At 40.1% G+C, this 23,396-nt stretch overlaps 1 protein-coding gene across 4 annotated transcripts in view; it reads right to left on the bottom strand.

Moving 5' to 3' along the window:
- The window catches only part of CDC14B (cell division cycle 14B), an 82,985-nt gene that overhangs the window by 35,764 nt on the left and 23,825 nt on the right, over positions 1–23,396 (bottom strand). For all 4 annotated transcript variants that reach the window (XM_073344945.2, XM_073344942.2, XM_073344946.2 and 1 more), the window contains 3 exons: positions 6,943–7,019; positions 3,194–3,260; positions 1,866–1,928 (listed from right to left, as the gene is read on the bottom strand). In XM_073344945.2, the coding sequence (XP_073201046.1) occupies positions 1,866–1,928; positions 3,194–3,260; positions 6,943–7,019 (207 nt within the window). The remainder of the gene's footprint in view (positions 1–1,865; positions 1,929–3,193; positions 3,261–6,942; positions 7,020–23,396) is intronic.

Below are 23,396 nucleotides of genomic sequence, written 5' to 3'. Positions count from 1 at the left end.
GCCCACCATACATTTTCCATACCCAGATGTGGCCCTCGGGTCAAAAAGTTTGTCCACCCCTTCTATATTTGCTTCAAAAGTACAAAGCCAAACACAAGACCTGTCGGTGTAAGCACATTTCCAGTCTGCCCTTTGCATCACCAATAAAATGTTAAATGCTCTCAATCCCTCCAGTATTTTTCTTTCTAAAACAAACTTCAAGTGATGCAATTAAGTCTCCCCACAAATAGAGCCATACTTGGATTTTTTTTTAAAGCTTTTGTAAATTGTCCCATTTCACCTTTATCTACTTTATTAGTAATTACTTCATGCAACTCTAACAAGTCCTGAGTTTTCTGTATAAATGCCTGTTAGAATATAGATATTCAGGCCTGTCTGTAAAGGCCTATACTCTAAGAATTTAGGTGTATTCTTATCACTTAGCTAGTTATAGAGGTATAAAAGAAAGAATCAAAATCACTGTCTGCTGGTGTAAGGGCCTTCTCTTACTGTGACAGTCTGAGGCTCTGTTCTTAGGCTAAGGCCTTTGGCTAAGCAGCAGAGGCAGCCGTAAGCTGGGAAGCAAACAGTCACATCCTCACATTCCAAACTAGTCACACTGAAATAAGGTGCTATTGGGCTGTTAGGAATACAATCCTGTCCTGATAATACCTATCACCTCCAGAAAAAGGGAAGTGCCTAGAAGATGTAAAAGGAAACTTAGGGTACGTCTTCACTACCTGCCTGATCGGTGGGTAGTGATCGATCCATCGGGGATCGATTCATTGCGTCTCGTCTAGACGCGATAAAATCGATCCCCGAATCAACGCCTGTACTCCACCTTGGCAGGAGGAGTAAGCAGAGTCGACGGGGGAGTCGTCGCGGTCAACTTGCCACCGTGAAGACGGCCAGGTAAGTTGAACTAAGATACTTCTACTACTAAGTTGCATATATTAGTTCAACGCCCTTCCAGTGTAGCCCAGGCCAAAGTTTAATAGCATCCTGTCTGGCAAGAACTCACTTATCAATAGCTAGGATGTGAAATCCTCATTTCTTTGTTGGTCTATCACTGTAGTCCCCATTTCCCTATTGTTTGTATAATCTGTCTGGTTCTGTGATTGTTTCTGTCTGCTGTATAATTAATTTTGCTGGGTGTAAACTAATTAAGGTGGTGGGATATAATTGGTTAAATAGTCATGTTACAATATGTTAGGATTGGTTAGTTAAATTTCAGTAAAGTGATTGGTTAAGGTATAGCTAAGCAGAAGTCAAGTTTTACTATATAGTCAGCAGTCAATCAGGAAGGAAGAGGGGGGAATGGGGGTGGGGAAATAGGAATCATGTTTTGCTAAAGGAGGGGAATGGGAACAGGGACACGGGTAAGGTTCTGTGGTGTCAGAGCTGGGAAGGGGGACACTAAGGAAGGAAACTGGAATCACTGCTTGCTGTAAGTTCACCCCAGTAAACACTGAATTGTTTGCACCTTTGGATTTCTCGCATGAACAGAGAACAACAATACCCGAAGGACCAGGGAAGTGAGCGGGTGAAGGAATAAGCCCCTAACAATGCCATGCTTCTTTGCCTTTAAGAGAGTATATTTATCCAAGTGTTGTAGACTGTTTAGCTGTACAGTTACACACAAGGAATTTCCCATAAATTCAGGTGAATTTCATGGGTTTGAAATTCCCAAGATCAATTATCATCAATAGATCTCAACACACTTTAGCATCTCAAAGAACGTCAATATCATTATTCCTATTTTAAAGATGGGGAAACTGAGGCACAGAGAGGGGAAATAACTTGCCCCAGGTAAACCAGCAGGACAGGAACAGACCCCAGGTTTTCTAAGTCACAGTTCAGTGTTTATCCCCAGGCCACACACTTACCTCATAATGCTCATATTCATCTACATCAAAAGCACTGAAATCCAGGAAGCCATATCGCAAAGCCTAAAATCCACAATATAACTTTTAACAAAAAGAACCTTCATCAAAACACAAAATGCATCACCATTTTAAATTTCTGCATACCCCTTACAGTGGATTCTCGCAGTCCCTTCCAGTCCTATGATTCGATGATCTGTTTTTCACCACTGTGCCTGAGTAACATTTCCTCATTATATTAACTCCACTAATTGGACTGAACTCAACTGAATTCATAAACATTTTAACACTTGTGAAAATGCTGGAGTTGTGGAAAATATTTAGCATTCAGTCTTGGTCCAAAGCAAACCCCTCCATTCCTGTGTCCATGTTACATATACTTCAATACAATTAACGATAAATAAGCAAGCCCACTCTTTTCTGATTTCACTTAAAAATAAAATGAGAACCAGGCCATAGAATCATTCATGGCAACAAGTCTCAGAACCCCAGTCAACTAATTCAGGTTTACTAGGCTTGTTCTATGAACTAAAAATAGTAGTGCAGACATTCCTGCTGGGGCTGCATCTTGGGCCCTAAATCAAATCCCTGTGACAAGTTTCAGAAACCGAGAGGGAATAGCTATACTGCTATTTTTAACCCTATAGCACGCGCCTGAGTCAGCTGACCAGGTTTCTGAGGATCGCTGCCACAACTCCTACTTCTGCCTGCCCCTCTCCCCCAAGTGTGGATATACTCAGAGTTGCAATAAACCCTTGGATGATTAAATCAGTGGTGCAGAAGAAATGAAGGAGCCTGGCAACCAGTTATCGGATTCAGGTATTTTCTCTTTCAAGTTCAGAAACAAATGTTGAAACAATAAGGCCACGGAGTTATGCAGGCTCCCTCCTACAGTCATCATTAAGTTACACACAACCCCTTTATAATATTTACCATGCTGACTGTTTGGAAGACCAGTCATGGAGGGCTGTTTGGTCCAACAACTTACCAATTTTCACATTAATATCAAGATGTTAGAGGTAAACTGACTGGCCTGAACAGTTTTGCCCATCTGACTCTATGGCTCCTGCTAAGATTTTCTCTAGATAACTCCCATCAAGGGAAGAACTTGCTCTATATTAGGGTGCCAGACCGCACCTATACATGTTCATTGGATTCCCCAGATAGCAGTCACAGGAGCTCAATTACTATACAAGTTGTATAGACTAGGCAGAATCAGACACATTGCTATGGTGAAGGTCGAATAATTAGGTCCTTAGTTTCATGAGCTAATCTTGGTTGTATTATAATTAGCTGACAAACATATCACTAAAAATTATAATTTTACTTACCTTATTTATTGCATGAAAGCAGTCAAGCAATGTTAGATGAAAACTGCAAGTACCAAATGAAGCATCCCTGTAACACACAAACATGTGAAATCAGTTTTGACAGCTGACAGCATTTCTAGTTTCATAAGCAAAACTGCCTGAGTTCCCTCATGCAGATCCAAAACTAAATGAATTAAAATGTTATTTCTCAAGAGCCAGCAGTAAAAAGATTTGATTATTAGTTATTTTAAAATACTCTACTGTTTTCCAATCTTGAAGTTATTAATTTAAGTTTTAATTGATTTTTGATTGCCTTACTGGTATCTTATGTTAAAACACATATACAATCCAACATTAAGTTTATTTCAGCCACCTTTTTTCAACAGAACTGCTGCCACTTTCAGTTTTTGTTGGACTTCGTCAAAGACTTCGTCAGTTTAGTGAATTTGGACAACACCACTTCCTGAAAGATGTTTATCTTGTTTGAAAATAAATATTTTTTAGAAAATAGTTTGTATACTGCGATTCCTTGTGTACTGTGAGATTTTTGGAATCTGACCAAAACAATGCATATGTGGATGGACAAGACTCAAATTACTTCTAACACCAACATTCCCTATTTAAGTATTAAATATATATGGCAGTTTAATTTTTCTAAACAAAGATTAAAGAAATAGCTATAGTAATATTTAAAGTGAATTTTCCTAAACTTACAGCTTCAAAATATTTAGCTGGACTATGCTTAAAAATAACAACAGTCTGATTTTCATTATAGCTTTTTTCCCTGCCATTCTTCTTAAATCATCTTGAGGTAGAAATAGAATGTTCTTGGTACTATGTCAGTTATTGACAAAGAAATGACTCAATGAAACTGATGAAACCATGAACTTAGAACTGATCTAAGGTAGGAAAACCCTATTTCCTATTATATTTTTAAAAAAAGTCTCTGAATTTCAGGATTATATATTTTAGTGGAATAACTGTTGGGTTTCAAATATTTGAGAAAGCCAGTGATGGTATTGTCAATGGCAATTTATAGTGGCAAGCAACACTTCCTCCCCTCTCTCCTCCATTTCTGCCAGCGCATGGAAAGAAGCACTTTAAATTGTCCACTTCATGTTGCACTATGGGATTTCATATTTGGAGTGTCACTGATTTAAAGTCTCTCTTCACCTTACCACTCTCTATGGTCATGTCTATCCCTCATTGTTGCTACAGATTTATTACCTACTACTCTCACCAGCAACTGTGCTGTTTGAGGCATTAGAGTGAAGTAGTGTCTGGTTTAGGGTTTTTTTAAATGTGTAAAAGAGACACTTTGTTATAATGTTCTGACTAAAAATGACAAAAGTGAGAATTTCAGAGATCTGGCTGCACTTACTCTCTCTGCACTCCCCGCTCCTCTAATGAGTTAGTGTGAAGGGGGGAAGAAGGGGAAATGGAAGTAATAGAAAGAAAAGGAACTCATTCAGGAAACTGACAATAGGATACAGAGAATTTCTCTAAGACTTTAATATAAATTCCTCTATTAGGAAAGACCACAAGTAACTATTATCCGATTGCAACAGGCAATTCCTCTCTCACTGGCTAATGAACAGTCAGTATGGACAATCTAAAAAGAACAGGACCCTAAAGCACCATCTCAACTCACAATTCTCTTCAGTGGCTTCCTCCTTCTAGTTGCATCAGGCTTGAACACCATGGGCAAAATCCTGGTCCCACAGAGTTCAGTGGGAGTTTTGTCATTTACTTTAATGGGGCCTGGATTTCACTCTTCATTCCAAAGGCTATACACAGCTATGCTGCTGCCAGAACTCAGCTCCTCTCATTCCCCCTCATGTTATGCTTATTGTCATACCACCTTTACCCTTGTGGAAGGTCCCCTCTTGCACGATAAACAACCTCACACTCCTCCAAATCCCTTTGCATCTTAGGTTATAAGCTCTTTGAGGCATACACATGTGTGTATGTAGCACCATGGGACCACAATTAAGGCCTCTAGGTACTACTGCAATATAAATAAACAATAAAAGTCAGTGGTGTGAATTAAATCGTTTTCCCATCACTAAACACTTTTCAGATGTTCTAAATAAGGTATTAAAATAGAGAGATTAAAAAAAATCGTATTAAAATAAATTCTAAAAACAAACATGATCACCTTCTCTTGAAAAATAATACATTACCATTTGTCTACTGCAATAGCTTCTTTTCTATGCGCTCATCCCCAGCACAGTCTGTTATTTTTCCACTGTCATCCAATTTAGATTGCAAGCACCTCAGACAAAGGACCTGGTCTTTCTAGAGGGCTTTAAGTCACCATATGTATCTGTAGCACTAAGTAACTATAGTAAAACCTATCTTAGGTGACTAGAGGACGAGACCAAAAAAAAAAAAAAGATAGGGGATTAGGTGGCCTCTTCTACAAGTTTCTCTGCAATACTAATCACAACTGACATCACCACTCTTCTTGACAACCTCTGAGGCATGGAGGATTCAATAGATATGAAGGCTGAACGCCTCTCAATCCCAGAGCACATTGACATAGCTTGGAGAACCTTGCATTGTTCCATATTTTATGGATAAGTAATGTCACTATGCAATGTCACCAAGTCTATCTAACAACTTTCATAAACACACTGAATTTACTCTATGTACTCCAAAAAGTTACTCCCAGAAATGGATGCATGATCTGCTGGGAGGGTAAAAATCACAGTTAAAAAGAGTGGGGAGGAGAGAGATAAAAGCTTGGTAGAGAGCTACGCCTCAAGAAGAGTCCTATTACTGCCATTTAAAGGAACTCTGAAAACAGGCAAAAACAGCTCCCAAAGCTGTACTACTTTTGATAAGGGAAAGGGAGCATACCAGAAAACCAAGACATTACAGAAAACCTTGCTGCTCCCAAAAAAGGGAGAAAAACATGAGACAGTTGCTCTGATAAGAAATGCTCACTTGCTTTTAGAGTCAGGAGTGAACGGATCACACTATAAATCTAAACATCAAGATAGTAAACTGGAGTTTTTTGGTTCTCCCTTTAACTTCCTGCATTTTATGAAAGCCTGTTTGATTGTTAGATAGTTTTATCTAACTTTTGAAAGCCTTATTGTTTTAGTTCTTGGGAGAACTTTACAAAATTGTTCATGATCAGGAACTATCAAACTTGTTTATCTACTGGATAAAAACAGAATGGCAATAAGAAGTCCGTAGTCTGGGATACCTAAAATTATATCCCCTCAGAGGTGAAGCAACTAGGAAGCAACCTTTTTATTTTTATTTATTTATTTTTAGATGTTTCTTCATTGGTAAAAATTTCATTTTACACAAAGAAGTACTAAATAATCAGGCATCTATTTTTGGGGAGTGTGTTCAGCAAGTGACAGAAAAGATATGTCAAAATTATTGCAGTCACCACAAAATATTTATATAAATAGATATTTTAGTACGAGGTTAAGAGAATTCAGACTGGGCAATTAATGGTATTAATTTAGAATTCATTATCATTAACTGTTCCAATCCCCCTTTTTAGTGTGAATTCAAAGGGGAAAAAAGCTAATGAAAGTAAATAGTTATGTAAGCTTCCTCATATACTGTAGGTTTGCCAGCACACCTCAGTACTGACCTGCAATATCACTCCACTATCTGACCTTGTTTTCATCAGAAACTGCCAAATGTGTTGAGATGTGCAACAGTCATAGGCAAGGGTCCCCAACTCAGTGCCTCTGAACACCATTCAGAGATCATGACACACAGAGTTCTAACATTTTTATAATTACCTGAAAGGAAGATAAGATACGTTTCCAGCCAATAAGAGCCTGTACACATCTTCGGGTGATTCTCTTAAGTATACTATCTATTTTTGGAAGAAGGAAAGAAAATAATTTTTAATGGTAACTTTAAGCTACCCATTAATAATGTTCAATGTTTATTGTAAAATATTAAACTAAATACCATAAAAAATACCATATGCTTGATAATGTCTTTTTCCTATAAGCACGGCATCAAGAACAAAAGAATATAAGCAAACAATTATGTGGTAGACAGAAGCAAAGCATATACTGTATAACATACTGGCCAATATTAATGTTAGATTATGAATCATAGCATCCAACGTATAGACATCAGGATTTGTGTTGAGTTTCAGATCCCAGCGAAAGTGCTTTTGTGACACTATTGTACAAAATATACAATATTTTTGCTGTAATTCTCTAACATATTCTTCATGGATAATTTTGTACAAACTTTAAAGTGATTAAAATTTAAAAGAAATGTAAGAGAACACAAAACCTCTACGGCACCAGCAAAGCAATAAAGCTGCCCATCTGCAAAGCTGCTATACAGTAATAAGGGAGAATGTTGATCCTTTTAATGTTGGAGCTGTAGGAGATCACAGTATTCCAAATCTTGCATCGCCTTCAATGCACAACCTGAACAAACACTAGGTTAAGCAGTGTCCACTAATTAAATACAGATGTCACCCAAAAAAAAAAAAAAAGCAGCCTACAATTTAATAGAAGGTAAGAAACCCCAAAAACATAATGAGGGCAAAATATATCTAGTACTAAGTACTGAAAACATTTTACTGTTAAAAGAAATCAGGAAAGGATGCCAGCTTCACAAGACCCCAGTTCATTACAGATTATGTCTAAAAAGCTGTCTGCACCAGGAGATTGATCCGTAGCTGCCAGCCACTCTCATCAATGGTTTCTCTTGAACCAGTACTATAAATTGTTTTTTCAATCAGTCATCCTTTCTGCGACTGTGCTGAAAACAATTTTGCCCTGTCTATATACTAGCTGTTACACCATTTTCAACACTGGTTAAAGGCCACTGATTGTTGACAGGGGTGGGTCAGTTTCCAACTATAAGATGAGGCCAGAGAGTTTACAGTCGTCCTTGTGAGGGACATTTGCCATCTCTCATTAGAACTATTGTTTCATATGGATAATGTCATTAAATATAAAGAAAATCTTTATATAAGAACACTGTACTTTACTGAAGTATAAATCTTAAAATGTTTAAATTGTTAAGAGATGTTTTAACATTTTAAATTACTTCCTAAATCTCTTTGTCAATAGTGCAAATTAAAAAACAAACATTAAACTAAGTACTTTAAGATCATTCAAATTAGACAAACAATTTACATTTCTTGTGCTAACAGCCACTTTTCCCAAAATTTCTGCCCAAAAGTATTTTTTGTTTGTTTTTAGACAGAAATAAAGTAAAAAAGTATCTACTTAAAAATTTCCCTCACCATTTAAGACTTTTTCTAGGCATATTTTCTTTAAAAAAAAAAAAAAAAAAAAAAAAAAAGCTGGCATTGCCTTGTAATTACAGTTATACAGCTGTAAAGCCAGATCTGAAGTTTAACAAAATCATGGTTGAGGGGAACCATGTTGGTAACAAAGCTGGAAACATTTTCAAAACCAACATAAACTGACATAATATAAAACAACATAAAATAAAGTGTTGACTTTTACTGGTTTTCCTCTTTCAAGGAGAATAAACAAGAAAATATTTAACATTGCTAGTAGCAGGATGAAACAAAAATAAAACTATTTTTTAAACAGGTATGAATTTTAGCTTACTTTTGGTCATTTAAATACTCTGAATCCCTCCAAAAAATTGCCTTCTTTTAGTCAAACAAACATCCAGGGACAAAGAGACTAAAATTAAGTACAAAATATTGTTCAAGGACTATTCCTCAGATGTCCATCCAATTAGCATTCCCAGGACGGTGTAGTTTAACACCACAATTATCAATTACATGGTTTGGATGTATAGGCTGTATTCCAAGAATAGTCAAGCCTGTTTTGATAAAACGGACACGACACATCCAGCAGCACTAGTTATTCTCAACCTTTAACATAGTGCCAAAAGCTGCACAAAGCACTCCACAGTCCATCAGCTGTACTAGGAAAACAAGATTCCCTTCCCCACAGAACAGGAATAGCAACTAGAGGTGCAAGCAAACAGTAAGGGCCTATACTAGTGCATAGTCTACACTAAAAAGGTAGAAATGCAGCTTATACCATCTATCCTGCTTGCATAGATGCAGTTTATACTGGCAAAAGAGTACACTTGCCCAAATGAAATAAACTATACTACCAAAAGCACTTTTTTGCCAGTATAGAAGTGTTATTTAAAACAACAAAAATCACACCCTTAAACAACATTGTTATACTGGCAAAAGTTTTAAATGGAGACCTGATCTGAGCAGTAAAATGGTTATAACACGATTTTAAACACACAAATTGTTAACACACAATCTTAATGCTCAGCATACAGACAAGGATAGTTGTTTTTAAAATTATGTCAGTAAATATGACTTTCAGCACAGCAGTCCTAACTACACTTACAGCTGACATGTCTAATAAATATTTGCACACATGTACACAGTAACAGGATGTCATTTTCCAGGGTAGACAAGACCTAAAGAGCAAATCCGTGTGGAGCACAAGTCACTGTAGAAGGAAGCTTCACAGAATAGCTGAGTTTTTCAGAACTTGTGCAGACAGGGAATGATCTTGATGAACTTCAGGAGGGAGAATGTTCTAGATCACTGGTCACCAACCCGTAGACTGCGATCGACTGGTGGATCCTGGAGCCTCTACCAGTTGATCGTGATCTCCAGCCGCTAAAAGTCCGGCAGCGCAGCAGGGCTAAGGCAGGCTCCCTGACTGCCCTGGTCCCACGCCGGTCCCGGAAGCAGCCAGCACATCCCTGCAGTGCTGGGGGGACGGGGACACAGGTCTCCACGTACGATGCTCCTGCTTGCAAGCACCGACCCCGCAGCTCCAATTGGCCGGGAACGGGGAACTATGGCCAATGGGAGCTGTCAGGGTGGTACTTACAGGCAGGAGCAGCATGCAGAGCCAAGTGCACTCCCCAGGGGATGCAGGGGCATGCTAGCTGCTTCCGGGAGCGGTGTTGGGCCGGGGCAGGCAGGGAGCCTGCCTCAGTCCTGCTGTGCTGGCTACTGGAAACCGCCCGAGGTAAGTGGTGCCCAGCGAGAGCACACACCCCATATCCCCTCCTGCACCCCAACCCCCTGCCCAGCCTTAAGCCCCCTTCCAGAGCCAGCACCCCCTACCCCCATCCTGCACCCCAAATCCCCTCCAACACCCCAACCCCAGTGCTGAACCCCTTCCCAGAGCCAGAAATCCAAACCCCCTCCTGCACCCCAATACTCCTGCACCCAAACTCCCTCCCAGAGCCTACACCCCCTCCTTCATCCCAACCCCTGCCGCAGCCTCAGCCCGGAGCCTCCTCTCACCCACACTCCAAACCCCTCGGCCCCAGCCCTGAGCCTGCACCCCCTCCCGAACCCCAACCTTTGCCCCAGGCCGGTGAAAGTGAGTGAGGATGGGAGAGAGCGAGCGATGGAGGGATGGGGGATGGAATGAGTGGGGTGGGGCCTCAGGGAAGGGGCAGGGTAGATCCTGGGTTGCACTTAAATTCAAAAAGTGATCTTGTGCGTACAAAGGTTGAAGACCACTGCTCTACATGTAAGAGATGACACATAAGAAGTTGCAAAGACAAGTGCTGATGAAGGAGATACATGGACCCATCAGTAAAAAGTGGCTTGCATAGAACTTGGGTACAGGATATGGTGAGTAGGTGTGATGTTATGGGGTGCTTTAGAGGAAATGGAGAGGCTCAGCCTTTACACCAAAGTAGTCAATAGTGGACCATGTGCCAAATCCGGACAGCCAGAGGTTTTTGAATGGATCCCAAAATTTTTATTTACTTATTATCATTTTTTATTCTTATTTTACCTGGAGTCTGGACATTGACTATACCTTGACCAAGAAATTTGGACCATAGATGGAAGGCTACAAAGAGATGCTATACATGTTTTAAAAAAAAAAAAAATCTTTGCAGTTGCATAGTGGAGGAGGTTATAGTAGTCACAGTGAAGAGAGGTGCCTTGCCAATGCAGATATTAACTAATGGTCAAATTACAGAAATATTGTCAAGCAAGCAGCAACAAGATTTGATGACGACTAGATGGGAGAGAAAGGAGAGTATAGACAAAGATGATGCTGAACTTATTGTGAGCTTGGAGTACAGGTAGGATGGTCTGTAAACAGTGACAAAGGAAGGGGAAGAGGAAGGGTTTATGGAAGATAAACTCAAGTTGGCAAGAGAACATTCAGAAGAAAATCTTGGCCACACAAGCAAACATGTAAGACTAAACTAGAGGATGAAAGGTGCGAGTAGCAAAATAGGTTTATGAATCACTGGCACAGAGCGGTTGACTGAATCTATTGGAGTAAGCACAGTGTAGAGGAAGCAGAGGAGGAGACCGAAGTATACTGACAACAAGATGGGATGGGGGGGAAGGAGAGGAAGAGAGAGAGGTGAAGCTGCATCCCAGTGTTTCCAGGGAACACTGAAGAGGAGTTTGAAGATATGATCTAAAGAAACATGGGATTTGCAGAAACCAGGGTGTAGAACTTGTGGAGGAGATTGATCAACAGATCTAAAGATGGCCGAGAAATTTTAGAACTTGAGCAAGTGACCATGAGACTTGATCAAGAAAAGGTCATTTGAGAGTTTAATGAGAGCAGGTTCATTGGAATGAAGTGGTAAGCAGAGTGCAGGGGACTGAAGAAAGAACTGGAAAAGAGAATTAGTGAATGGGAAAAGACCACTTGCTTCAGGAGTTTGAAGGCAAAGGGGAAGAGGGAGATGGGCAACAGTTGGAGGCAAGTGGGAGCTGAGAGAAGATTTCTTCAGGAGACAGAAGACAAGTACTTGCTTCAAGGAAGAGGTGAAGGAGCTAGAGAAGTGTGACTGTAAGGACAGAAAAGGTAACTAAGGGCATGTCTACACTTCCTATGGATCGATGCTGCAGTGATTGATTCACCAGGGATCATTTAGCAAGTCTAGTGAAGACCTGCTAAATCAACCACAGATTGCTCTCCTGTTGACTCCAGTACTCCACCGGAACGAGAAGCATAAGGTAAGTCGACAGGAGAGTTTCTCCCATCAACCCAGCGCGGAGTAGACACTGCAATAAGTCAATCTAAGCTATGTCGACTCCAGCTATGTTATTCACGTAGCTGGAGTTGCATAACTTAGGTCATTTTAACCCCGGAGTGTAGACCTGCCCTAAGAGACACATTGTAAGATCAGAAGTACATCTGAGATTTCAGAGTACAAGATTAAAAAAAGGATTAAAGTGTTGGAGTCGTGAATAGTATAGGATGAAGACAGAGTTCCTAACATGTTTTGCAAATTTAGGGGACAGAGAACTAGGTCTTAGGCCAAAAAAAGAAGAAGAAGAAGAGCGGAACAAAGAAGAGGGTTTGCCTTTCGGGGATAAAGACCCTGAAGTTGAGATTGGTTTATTAGGATACATAATGTAAGCTTTTTCTAGTAAAATCCCTGGGTATGTTCTAGTATTTCAGGTGCAAGCCCCCCCACCTTGCATACACACACAACCTTTTTGTGAAATTTTTAATTTCACTAATGCAACAAATAGAAGATGGTATTAAGACGAGAACAGGCTGCAAATAATCAAACAAATATATCAAGTGATCTATCCAAATAGATCTTGCTAGTAAAATACAAGATCATACCAAAAATGAAATGGGAAACAATCTACAAAAATTGCACATGTCCAATTTTTCTTAAAACTGTTCTCGTTATCAATCTATTCATTTTCCAGGAAACTGTCTTTCACTCACATGACAGCTAGTTGCTCAATAAAATCTTGTTTTTAAAATAAGGAAAATCCCATTATCTAACACCTTTAATACAATATCTGTACAATACATATATTTTATATTTATTTTAAATGTGAGTGTGCATATGCAGAAAAAGTTTCACTCCAAAAGACTGGGGGTTACTGTTATACAAAAGCACAGTTTAAAAGGTTTTTTTTAAAAAATATGGTAAGTAACTGTCAGTTAAGTTATTAACACAGAACAGGCATTTTTCAGTCAACCATAATAATCCATTGCAGTTTCATCCATGGATCAACACTACTACTGTTCTAGATTATCTAAAATTCCCCTGTTAGCTTTATATACATAAAAAAAAAATCCTGATCTCACAGTACATAAATAATATGCCTGTAATTAGCAATGGGAGCATACTATCACCCTAGCTAATTACCTTTACAATTATGGCATCTGTTTCTAGTTAAGGCATACAGGGTGCAAGTTCGTTAAGAGTTTGCTCAAGAAACTTCCTGAAAAAGCACAAGATCAAATCCGCACAGACACACCCCTGGAACCCCGACCTGGGATATTCTATCTACTACCCAAGATCCATAAACCTGGAAATCCTGGGCGCCCCATCATCTCAGGCATTGGCACCCTGACAGCAGGATTGTCTGGCTATGTAGACTCCCTCCTCAGGCCCTACGCTACCAGCACTCCCAGCTACCTTCGAGACACCACTGACTTCCTGAGGAAACTTCAATCCATCGGTGATCTTCCTGATAACACCATCCTGGCTACTATGGATGTAGAAGCCCTCTACACCAACATTCCACACAAAGATGGACTACAAGCCGTCAAGAACACTATCCCCGATAATGTCACGGCTAACCTGGTGGCTGAACTTTGTGACTTTGTCCTTACCCATAACTATTTCACATTTGGGGACAATGTATACCTTCAGATCAGCGGCACTGCTATGGGTACCCGCATGGCCCCACAGTATGCCAACATTTTTATGGCTGATTTAGAACAACGCTTCCTCAGCTCTCGTCCCCTAAAGCCCCTACTCTACTTGCGCTATATTGATGACATCTTCATCATCTGGACCCATGGAAAAGAAGCCCTTGAGGAATTCCACCATGATTTCAACAATTTCCATCCCACCACCAACCTCAGCCTGGTCCAGTCCACACAAGAGATCCACTTCCTGGACACTACAGTGCTAATAAACAATGGCCACATAAACACCACCCTATACCGTAAACCTACTGACCGCTATTCCTACCTGCATGCCTCCAGCTTTCACCCTGACCACACCACACGATCCATCGTCTACAGCCAAGCTCTGCGATACAACCGCATTTGCTCCAACCCCTCAGACAGAGACAAACACCTACAAGATCTCTGTCAAGCTTTCTTACAACTACAATACCCACCTGCAGAAGTAAAGAAACAGATTGATAGAGCCAGAAGAGTTCCCAGAAGTTACCTGCTACAGGACAGGCCTAACAAAGAAAATAACAGAACGCCACTAGCCGTCACCTTCAGCCCCCAACTAAAACCCCTCCAACGCATTATTAAGGATCTACAACCTATCCTAAAGGATGACCCAACACTCTCACAAGTCTTGGGAGACAGGCCAGTCCTTGCCTACAGACAGCCCCGCAACCTGAAGCAAATACTCACCAACAACCACATACCACACAACAGAACCACTAACCCAGGAACTTATCCTTGCAACAAAGCCCGTTGCCAATTGTGCCCACATATCTATTCAGGGGACACCATCACAGGGCCTAATAACATCAGCCACACTATCAGAGGCTCGTTCACCTGCACATCCACCAATGTGATCTATGCCATCATGTGCCAGCAATGCCCCTCTGCCATGTACATTGGTCAAACTGGACAGTCTCTACGTAAAAGAATAAATGGACACAAATCAGATGTCAAGAATTATAACATTCATAAACCAGTCGGAGAACACTTCAATCTCTCTGGTCACGCAATCACAGACATGAAGGTCGCTATCTTAAAACAAAAAAACTTCAAATCCAGACTCCAGCGAGAAACTGCTGAATTGGAATTCATTTGCAAATTGGATACTATTAATTTAGGCTTAAATAGAGACTGGGAGTGGCTAAGTCATTATGCAAGGTAGCCTGTTTCCTCTTGTTTTTTCCTACCCCCCCCCCCAGATGTTCTGGTTTAACTTGGATTTAAACCTGGAGAATGGTCAGTTTAGATGAGCTATTACCAGCAGGAGAGTGAGTTTGTGTGTGTATGGGGGTGGGGGGGATGTGAGAAAACCTTGATCTATGCAGGAAATAGCCCGACTTGATTATGTAAAGAGTTGTCACTTTGGATGGGCTAGCACCAGCAGGAGAGTGAATTTGTGTGGGGGGGTGGAGGGTGAGAAAACCTGGATTTGTGCTGGAAATGGCCCACCTGTTGATCACTTTAGATAAGCTATTACCAGCAGGACAGTGGGGTGGGAGGAGGTATTGTTTCATGATTTCTGTGTGTATATAAAGTCTGCTGCAGTTTCCACGGTAAACATCTGATGAAGTGAGCTGTAGCTCACGAAAGCTCATGCTCAAATAAATTGGTTAGTCTCTAAGGTGCCACAAGTACTCCTTTTCTTTTTCCAAATAAGTGTACTTTTCTACAGATACCTACAAACACAGCTCATGCAAATCCCTACCCTTGTACATAATCCTATCGACATCAGTTGGATTACACAACAGAGGAGGGATAGCCTAGTCTGCATATACTCTCTCCTGTCAAGAAGGATGAGCTCTGTAGGAAAATTTAGAAAGTGACCTTTATGTGTAGCAATATATACCATGGGATGAAGGAAAGAATTGTTCTTTTACTAGAACTTGGTGATAACCTAGAATTTTAACAAGAGATTGTTCAAACCACCATATTAAATACATTGAGAGAGATGGGACAAACAGTTAATAACAGCAAGGGAAAGGAACTTCCATCTGAAGGAGGCATCCTAAACTTTAGTACTACACAGGGTTATCAAAGAAGAATTTTACCTCATTCTGTAGTGTCACCATACAAATTTTACATTGCTACTTTGCGTTTTACAGAAGATTAGCCTATTTAAATCTAACTCAAAACAGTTAAATTGCAACAAACCAACTCTGTATTCTAGTGATACAAAACACTTCTATAGCATTTGAAATAAGACAGTGCTCATAAAGTACTCTGAACATTCAAACTCCACCTCCACTCTCCCCCCCCCAACAAAAAAACCTTAATTTAAAAATCTACTTAACATAGCAAGTTAATCACATGATTTACAAAACTCAAGCACTTAAAACCAAGTAAATAACGAAATATGCTTATGGGAAGCATAAGATTTATTATGTCATGACACAACTGCTTTAACACTTACCCAAAATAATAATTCTAACAGCTGTAAACTGCAAACAAACACATCACAACCCCCTTCTAAACAAACATAGAATCTACAGTACATATATAGCACATAGATCAGCCTCAAATGCAAGTCCACACAGATGCATACATTTTACCATAAATTAATACTGAACAGTTCTATTACATGGATGATTGTGGTTTCTCAAGAATATATAAATACTTTACAAAAAAAGATTCTCAACAGCTGATAGATTAACTGATATTTCCCACCTAATCATATGTTTTACAAGAAAATATTTAAATAGCAGAATCAAGATAAAAATACAGCAAATTAACCTAAAGGTCAGAGTTAAATTTGTTGTGTTGTCATGAAACACACAGATGGCCAATGAAAGACAAATGGTTATTTGTCTTTATAAACAATTAAAGTAGATCAAAACAAGCTCACGAGGAGAGAAACCCTCCCACCTCTGAAAAACTCAGAGTTAATCATGAAAAAGGAAGAACCATAAAAAGCCTTGCAAGTGAGGAGGGAAGATAGCCCAAGAAAGCCATTAGCTGCAGAGTCTAGTGAGGACACACTAGAAGGGAGCACTGTCTTAAGTACAAGCACATCCCGCGCAACCTTATTTCTACCAAGGAAGAAGGGGAAATCAGGTCAGTACAAGAAGAGGTAGAGAGAGAGGTGAGATTAAACTGCTACTGTGAATGCTAACCAATTTATCTGAGCATAAGCTTTCATGAGCTACAGCTCACTTCATTGGATGCATAAAGTGGAAAATACAGTGAGGAGATTTATATACACACGGACCATGAAAAAATGGGTGTTTATCATACACATTGTAAGGAGAGCGATCACTTAAGATGAGCTATTACCAGCAGGAGAGTGGGGTGGAGGGAGAGAAAACCTTTTGAAGTGATAATCAAGGTGGGCCATTTCCAGGAGTTAACAAGAACGTCATAGCCAGACAATCCTGCTGTCAGGGTGCCAATGCCTGAGATGATGGGGTGCCCAGGATTCCCAGGTTTATGGATCTTCGGTAGCAGACAGAATACCCCAGGTCGGGGTTCCAGGGGTGTGTCTGTGCGGATTTGTTCTTGTGCTTTTTCAGGGAGTTTCTGGAGCAAATGGTGTAGTTTCTTTTGGTAACCCTCAGTGGGATCAGAGGGTAATGGCTTGTAGAAAGTGGTGTTGGAGAGCTGCTGAGCAGCCTCTTGTTCATATTCCGACCTATTCATAATGACAACAGCACCTCCTTTGTCAGCCTTTTTGATTATGATGTCAGAGTAGTTTCTGAGGCTGTGGATGGCATTGTGTTCTGCACTGCTGAGGTTATGGGGCAAGTGATGCTGCTTTTCCACAATTTCAGCCCAGGAACCTATCCTTGCAACAAAGCCCGTTGCCAACTGTGCCCACATATCTATTCAGGGGACACCATCATAGGGCCTAATCACATCAGCCACGCTATCAGAGGCTCGTTCACCTGCACATCTACCAATGTGATATATGCCATCATGTGCCAGCAATGCCCCTCTGCCATGTACACTGGTCAAACTGGACAGTCTCTACGTAAAAGAATAAAGGGACACAAATCAGATGTCAAGAATTGTAACATTCATAAACCAGTCGGAGAATGCTTCAATCTCTCTGGTCACTCGATTTCTGACCTAAAAGTGACTATTCCTCCCCTCCCCCCTGCCCCCAAACCCATTCCTCAGACGTTCTTGTTAACTCCTGGAAATGGCCCACCTTGATTATCACTTCAAAAGGTTTTCTCTCCCTCCACCCCACTCTCCTGCTGGTAATAGCTCATCTTAAGTGATCACTTACAATGTGTATGATAAACACCCATTTTTTCATGGGCTGTGTGTATATAAATCTCCTCACTGTATTTTCCACTTTATGCATCCAATGAAGTGAGCTGTAGCTCACGAAAGCTTATGCTCAAATAAATTGGTTAGTCTCTGAGGTGCCACAAGTACTCCTTTTCTTTTTGCGAATACAGACTAACACTGCTGTTACTGTAACTAGCATTCACACGTTTCAGAGTAACAGTTTTTCTACAACTTTTTAAAATAAGTCAGAATAGGGAAATGTTGTAAAGGGCGAATTCTGAAGGAGAAAGACAAGACTCAAGGCAGGTTTTGCTTAAATGAAGGATAAGTAATGGAGTCTTATACTTCCTCCCTCCAAAAATATACTGCTGTCAATTCCTTTCCACATACACCCCATATAGCCTTAGTCAAAGATTAATCACTGTGCAAACACTAAAAGAGGAGCTGTGCACTGAGTATCACAAACAGAAGTGCTATTGCTTGGACAGCTCCCTCCTTCTCTCCAAAATACTGTTTTTCCTAGGTGTGGCATTTTCAAATTGAGATAGCAAAAACAGAATAGCAGCATGGATCAGAATTGGTGAAGGAAACACTGCTTACCCTGAAGAAAGAAGATGAGAAAATAGACAAAGTACAGAGATGAGTCCTGGAGAAGGTGACCTGAATTACAGCAGTTCTTGGGGCGGTACCCATGGAGGATTGCCCTCCAAGTACATAATTAGTGCCAAGCCTGAGAAAAGAAACACTGTTACTAAGTTAATGCAGCAAAGGGAGATAGGAATAAGGGAGGAGGTTAAATTTGGTTTATCTGAGTACAGACACAATAAAGATGGAAGAAGGAGGCTTTCTCCATCCACACTTAAGTTCTGGTGAGGATCAAAAGAAGCCATTACAGAGACATTATAGATAATCTCAAAGAATCTCTGTTTGGTAGAACAGTAAGGCCTAAATAATGTAGATTGCTTCCAGATAAAGACAGTTCTACCTTAAGGATGACACAAAGTTGGCTTTGTTTTTAAATAATTAAACCAAATACTTTTAGCCCCCAGCCTTTGTGTTTGAGTAAGATACTTGTTCTGTGCTGCTGATCATGTGAGATACATCCCAATCTCACATGGCCAGAAGCTTGTATCCCTGCTGGTGTATTTTGATCACTTCAATGACAATTTAACAGACTGACATTACAGAAAGTGCAGGGTAGGACCAGAAATGAAAGGGATTAAGATTCCAAATCACCAACAGAGTAAATGTAGTGATAGAAATACACTTACATTTTGTTATAGATTTGGGATCTTAAAGGAGTTTATTTAAAAACAAAAACTTTGCTTTTTATCTTGAAGATCATGTTACATTGAAGAGCTCTGGCTGCTTGAGTTAGGCCTGGCTGGCACATGAGGCATACCTGGAAGAAAGCAGTAGATATAAAAAGAAGTGTTTAGGCTGGATGGCCCATTCGGAAACTAGAGGGGAAAAAAGTTGTTAAATGAAAAGGGATGGGGGGTAAAATATTAAAAAAACATAATGGTGAAGAAAAGAGTTGGAACAGCCTTTGCTCATACACCAAATCATTGATCTCAGTCTCTCAGCCTCACAACAGTTAACTAGGACTTTCATAATTACTTTAGAAAGTCAGGAACGGTATAGCTCACCTCACTTCAATGACAAACGTTGCTATGGTATGCCTTGATTTGCTTAAGTGAACGTTACAAGGATTACACGATGCAACAAATTATTGATCGTTGCAACGTTAAGGACAAACAGGTTTCAAAGCAAGAGGCTTTCAAGTTAACAGTACTGATGTATCACTTGAATGCTTACTATTGATTGTTCCTAGACAGACAGGCTCTGAGGAGTACTAATTATTTTACATTTATTGCATTATAAACTTGGGGTGCTACCTCACGTTTTATACAGCTGAGTGTTAAAAAAAAAAAAAAAAGAGCAAAAATTCAATGTCAGTACCGTTCCCTAAAACAGGAAAGTCTTTGTGTGATAAACAATTTTTATTTAGCACATATACAGCGATATGGCTTATCTTAAAAAGAGATTACTTAAAATTAACACATTTAAGTGTGATCATTCCCCTAAAAGTAAGTCTTAAAATGGGCCCCAAAATTAACCCTCCAAATTAAGAGCTACAACAGTTTTAAAATCCTAGTTACAAGGGACTATTCTATTTGATAGTGACAAGGTGGGTGAGGTAATATTTTTTACTGGACCAACTCATGTTGGGCAGAAGAGACAATCTTTCGAGCTGCAGTTAATTCAATTCTATTCTTTTGAACTGGCAAGAAGTGTGAAATGATAAGAACCTTCATCTTTCTCATGAAGAATAAAAAAAACCTTTTTAATTTCTGTATTTTAGAACAGACTTATTTAACAGCAACTTGGTGTAACAATTTAACACATTTTGGTTTGTATTCTTCTCCATCCCATAGAGTAAAAACACAGCACTATTCATTTCACTGTTGCATCTCTGATGACTTCCTCCCCTATCTAATTTCACCTGCTTCCCACCCAAACTCCTCCCTTCCCTAATCTGCAGTGTGGCCAATATGTTTCCAGAACTGGAACAGAAGCGGGTTGTAGAAATGAGATCCCTTCAGGCATGTAATACCACTCAAGTGACAGAAGTCAAAATGTCACGAAGGACTCACAATCTTGACAGCCTAGGAAGCAAGAAACTAAACCCAGATCTTCAACATAACAGTGAAGAGCATTACTGATAGGCCAATGGGCTGGAAAGCTTAAATATACATACAAACTTAAATTTTTCATTCATTCCGTTTACACTTCCCTGTACTGAGCTTTAGAGAATTTTGCCCAATAACTGAGTATACTATTGACTACCAGAGGCAAGAACTTACATTATTCTAAGCACTGGGGCCTAGTTTCTTAAACTCATGTAAGTTTAATTCAAATAAATACATGTTTAAATACATATATTTCCCTAATGAAATAAAAGCAGCACAAAATATTTTACAAATTAAATAAGTCTTTCTGAATATATATATATATGTATCATACATACTGGAGCAGTTTCTAAGCCATTTTTCTCTTAAAGCATGATTCAGTTCCCACTACAGACAATGGAAAGACCTGAGGGGGACTCCACGTATGAATGTCTGGGTAGTTTAATGACAGGTCTGCCTTTGGGGGTACAGTTCTGCAATGTGTGGATGATCTTCACATAACCCTCTCTCAGTCCACTTATCTAGCTCTCCATGGAAGATCTTCTATGGGATTAGTGGGTAAGGAGATATCCCCAGAGGCAGTATTCTCTTTATCTGTTACTCCTAGGGGAATTCTGCGCCACTGCGCATGAACAGAATTCACATCCCCCACAGATTATTTAATCTGTAAATAAGGCACTGCAATTATGTCTTTCGCCCACCATGTGCTGCTGTGGCACCAGAACAGAGGGCAGGCAGCTCACTGGCAGTAGCAGTCAGCAGCCAATAGGGAGGAGAGGCTGGGTTCTTCACAGCACCCTGCCTGCGGGGCCAGGTGAGAAGGCATGGGATATGGGGGGAGGACAGAGCGGGGCACAGGGGGATGCTGGGAGGTCACAGACTGGGGCTTAGAAGGGATAGTGCCGGGGACAGAGTGGGGCGGGTGCTGAATGCGAGTTGGGATGGGGGTGGCGGAATGGGGATGTAGGGCCACATGGGGATGCGGGGAGATGTGCCGGACTGAATGGGAGATACTAGGGGTCAGACAGGGTCTGCACGTGGGAGGCTCCCCAACTCCCTAACAATCTCCTCCACCCCCCAAAAAACCTGTTCCATACTTCTCCCACCCACATCCAATAACCCTCCAGGTTCACTACCAGGCTCCTTCCCAGGAATTGCTTCCCTCTTGCTTAGCTCCTCCATTACCACTGATTCCCGTAAGCCTTTGTACTGTTTCTGAGGGATGCAGGAAATATGTTTCTGTATTGTAGTTTAAATGAATTTTTTCTCAAAGTTATATATTAATATGCCTACTAAGTAATCTATTTGTCAAAAAACATTTCCTGAATCTTTTTTGTTGTCCATATTGTTACAGACATACTTGTTGGCAGGTATTTTGAAATAAATTACCAAAATAATTGAATTGGTGTGATTATATTGTGCTACTCTGACAAATAAAATATGTAGAATTTTAAAATATCGTGTGCAGAATTTTTAATTTTTTGGTGAAGAATTCCATCAGGAGTAATTAGTGCCCTCCCACCAGTATCCAAGTGGGAGGAGAAAATATGGCCCTATGTATTTATGAAGGTTTATACAAACAGTCCCCTCCAACTGTGTGCTCCAGTGTATGGTGCCATGGCAGGAAAACTGAATGGATGATCAGGAGCAGGACTGTTAAAAGTTAATTTTAAAAAGGTATTTTACGACAAGTTACTAAAATCATGGATTACTCTGCCACTGATTATTTATTATTTCTGCATTTTGGGTTCTGCATAGGATGACCATGGCTATGCTGATGCCATGGTACTACACACAGGACAAAAAATAATAAAAGAAGAAAAGGAACATTCTATAATAAAAGCAGTCCACATTTACTTTTTGGCCTACAGAGTAATCAAATCACTTCTAAGGATTGTTTTTTTTTCTTGCTTAAAAACTGTGACCAATCAGTTGCTCTAGTATCTTGACTCCAAACAATTAAGCTGAAGCAAAATATGCTGCATATTTCCATTCAGTTTCAGAATGCTGCAATGAGAATGTAACATTTCTAAACACTTGGAGGTTTCAGTTGAAAGAAATTGTCACATATAAATGAAGATTTTGACATTATAAAAGTACAGCAGAACAGGCAACAGGAAGACCATGGGGAGCTGGAAACAGACCTACTCCATAACACAAACCAGCAGCAGGGAAACAAACGCAGGAGCTTTATAGCCCTCCAGAGCTCTTAAAGGGGAATGACTCAGGGCTGTATGGACTCTAAACCCCCTCTCAAGTCACCAGTAAGATGAAGAGCACAGGTCCTTCACCCCATTCTTTATTTTTAGTCAATGCTCAAAGAGAAATGAAAAAAAGTCAAGTGCAGTCAAGCTGCAACACAAGTCAAATACCACAATGTTAACAATCTACAGTCTGTTGCATCTTTACATTTCAAACATTCTGCATTTTAGACCTTCACTACACATTTCTGAGGTTACTGCTTCAAACTTAGTCTTTCAGAGAGATTGAGCAATATGAACACAATCGGTTATTAGGTTTTTCCCTACATCGCCAAGCACCTGACTCAGTGCATCTTCAGGCACTCTATCTACATTCCCCTCTACACCCCTGGATATTATATCCGTTCTGAGCACACCACATACGGCTTTTTCT

The sequence above is a fragment of the Lepidochelys kempii genome, chromosome 5 (assembly GCF_965140285.1).
Source record: "Lepidochelys kempii isolate rLepKem1 chromosome 5, rLepKem1.hap1, whole genome shotgun sequence".
In the NCBI taxonomy this organism is placed as follows: domain Eukaryota; kingdom Metazoa; phylum Chordata; order Testudines; family Cheloniidae; genus Lepidochelys; species Lepidochelys kempii.
The sequence above is the reverse complement of the archived record's forward strand: the minus strand, read 5'-3'. Positions and strand labels throughout refer to the sequence as shown.